Source organism: Priapulus caudatus, unplaced genomic scaffold, assembly GCF_000485595.1.
Source record: "Priapulus caudatus unplaced genomic scaffold, Priapulus_caudatus-5.0.1 Scaffold2735, whole genome shotgun sequence".
NCBI classification, from domain to species: domain Eukaryota; kingdom Metazoa; phylum Priapulida; class Priapulimorpha; order Priapulimorphida; family Priapulidae; genus Priapulus; species Priapulus caudatus.
In genome coordinates this window covers 11,811-14,573 of record NW_014579796.1, presented here as the reverse complement: position 1 = coordinate 14,573, position 2,763 = coordinate 11,811, and the positions used below count along the sequence as shown (strand labels likewise).

General features: G+C 45.0%; 1 protein-coding gene across 1 annotated transcript in view; it reads right to left on the bottom strand.

The window, feature by feature from the left end:
- Positions 1-2,763, bottom strand: part of LOC106819001 (muscle cell intermediate filament protein OV71-like) — a 14,991-nt gene that overhangs the window by 5,117 nt on the left and 7,111 nt on the right. The window contains exons 4-5 of the mRNA XM_014823662.1: positions 1,305-1,375; positions 290-438 (exon numbers count right to left, since the gene is read on the bottom strand). Coding sequence (XP_014679148.1) covers positions 290-438; positions 1,305-1,375 — 220 coding nt within the window. The remainder of the gene's footprint in view (positions 1-289; positions 439-1,304; positions 1,376-2,763) is intronic.

The window sequence follows — 2,763 nt, the reverse complement described above, 5'->3', positions numbered from 1 at the left end:
TATATTATATATATATATATATATATATATATATATATATACATATATACATACACATATATATATATAATAATGATTATGATAATAATAATATAATAATGATATTAATGAAATAATAATAAAATAATAATAATAATAATAATATTAACAATAATAATATATATATATACACAGGCACATGACACATTCTACATGAGCATGGAGATTCCCCCAATAAGCCGGTGAGTGTTCTAAGGGGGCGCCACTAATAAGCACATTACGCCGACGGCCACCAGGGCGCAGCACTTACTTTCAGCTTGCTCGTGTTCTCGAGCGTGATGAACTTGCCTTCTGCGCTGACCTCTGCAAAGGTCACCGGTCCCTTCGACGACTTTTGGAACGACGACTTAGAACTCGACTGACTCGAGATAATCTTCATCCCGCCGCCGGCAGCGCCACCTGTAGGAGCAGATGCGAGTTATCGGGAGTACTAGGGGAAGGAGTTCTGTGTCTACCCTGGCGAGCAGGGCCATATACCCTGGAGCCGTCCATCGTGTGTATCGTTTAGCCACGTCCGAATGAGTAATATTGCAAACGAATGAGTAATATTGCATCTGTGGTTTCATGAATTCTTTTTTGAATAATTATTAATTAATTATTTACATGTTCATTTAATTATATATTGATTTACTCTTATCATTCACTCATATCTGCATCCTTTTGTCTTTCTTTCTTTTAATTTTCTCTTTTCTTTCTTTGTTTGAAATGAAACCAATGACAATATACTGTAATACATAGCGATGGCAATGAAAGAAACGACAGCGATAGCGGTAACTGATACAATGGCTCCTGCTTTAACGAGTCAGAACTGGAACCACGAAAACGTCCCGATTAAGCGGTGACTAACATAACAACGGGCGTAATGATTGTTTCTCAAAGACACGTGTCGTTTAAGCGGTGCGCCCGTTTATCCGAGTTCCGGTTAAACAGACACATACTGTAGCGGCTGCTTCAGGAGAATTGATGGATGTATGAATAGGTGAAGCGTATAAGGAGGCAGAATGCGGGCCATACCATAGAAATAATATAGGGACAATATAGAAACAATAATTATAGAAATATAGAATATACAAACAATAAATATTATGTAGGTTAGGCTAGTTAGATAGTGTCTCCATATAATACCAGCCATTTATAGAAATAATATAGAGACAATAAAGAAACAATATAGTAATATAGAATATGGAATATAGAAACAATGAATATTATGATAGTTATATCTGGTTAGATAGTGTCTCTATGTATTTCTATGTGGGCATGCGTACCTGGGTAACGGGCTGGTGTGACCTGTGCCTGCTGCATATGCTCCTGCTGTGATGATGCTTGCTGAACGAGTCTGAAAACAAGATGGCGGAAAATAAGATGTATCCGCTGTCTCTCTCCTGCTCTCTCTCTCTCTCTCTCTCTCTCTCTCTCTCTCTCTCTCTCTCTCTCTCTCTCTCTCTCTCTCTCTCTCTCTTACTATTATTAGCTCTTGATCTTGATGCTATACTACTACTACTGACTGCTACTGCTATAGTGACTCTCTATAGGGAGTGAGTAAACAATGTAATAAAACCCCGGTGCACACACACATGGCGCACAAACCTCGTCCTTCTCATTCAGCAAGCACGTAGACACGTTGAAGCCCGTCCCCCAGGTGTCGCTGTCCGTCAACACTAGTTCCAACGGGGGCCGGTAGGGACCGGCACCGTTCGCCCAGATCTGCGGGGAAGTGAAGAAATTGGGTGAGTGATAGATGGGGAGGGGGGAGTCGAAGATGTGTTAGTTACGTGGGTAGATTGGATTTTGTGTATTTATTCATAATTTCGGTGCTGCTTACATAGCGAATTTAAACGTTTTATCGTTTTGATCAATAATAAAATATATATATACTTATACACTATATATATATATATAAATGTGTGTGTATGACATAGTTACATTGATACAGTAATGTAAACCCGTTCTTCCGTGCGTGTGTGTGAGTGCGTGCGTGCGCGTGCGTGCATGTGTACGTGCGCGTGCGTGCGTGCGTGCGTGCGTGTAGCCGTGTTGTTTACCTTTACGGTTCTGCCAGCCTTCAGGATAAAGTGCATGCGTGAGTGCGTGCGCGCGGGCGTGCATGTGTACGTGTGCGTGCGTGCGCGTGCATGTGTATACGCGTGCGTGCATGTGTACGTGCGCGTGCGTGCGTGCGTGCGTATAGCTGTTTTGTTTACCTTTACGGTTCGGCCAGCCTTCAGGATGAAGTGCATGCGTGAGTGCGTGCGCGCGTGCGTACATGTGTACGTGTGCGTGCGTGCGTGCGTGTGCATGTGTATATGTGTGCGTACATGTGTACGTGCGCGTGCGTGCGTGCGCGCGTGTAGCCGTGTTGTTTACCTTTACGGTTCGGCCAGCCTTCAGGATGAAGTGCATGCGTGAGTGCGTGCGCGCGGCCGTACATGCGTGCGTGCGTGTGCATGTGTATATGTGTGCGTACATGTGTACGTGCGCGTGCGTGCGTGCGTGCGCGCGTGCGTGTAACTGTGTTGTTTACCTTCACGGTTCTGCCAGCCTTCAGGATGAAGTGCATGCGTGAGTGCGTGCGCGTGTGCGTGCGTGCGTGCGTGCGCGCGTGCGTGTAACTGTGTTGTTTACCTTCACGGTTCTGCCAGCCTTCAGGATGAAGTGCATGCGTGAGTGCGTGCGCGCGTGCGTGCGTGCGTGCGTGCGCGCGTGCGTGTAACTGTGTTGTTTACC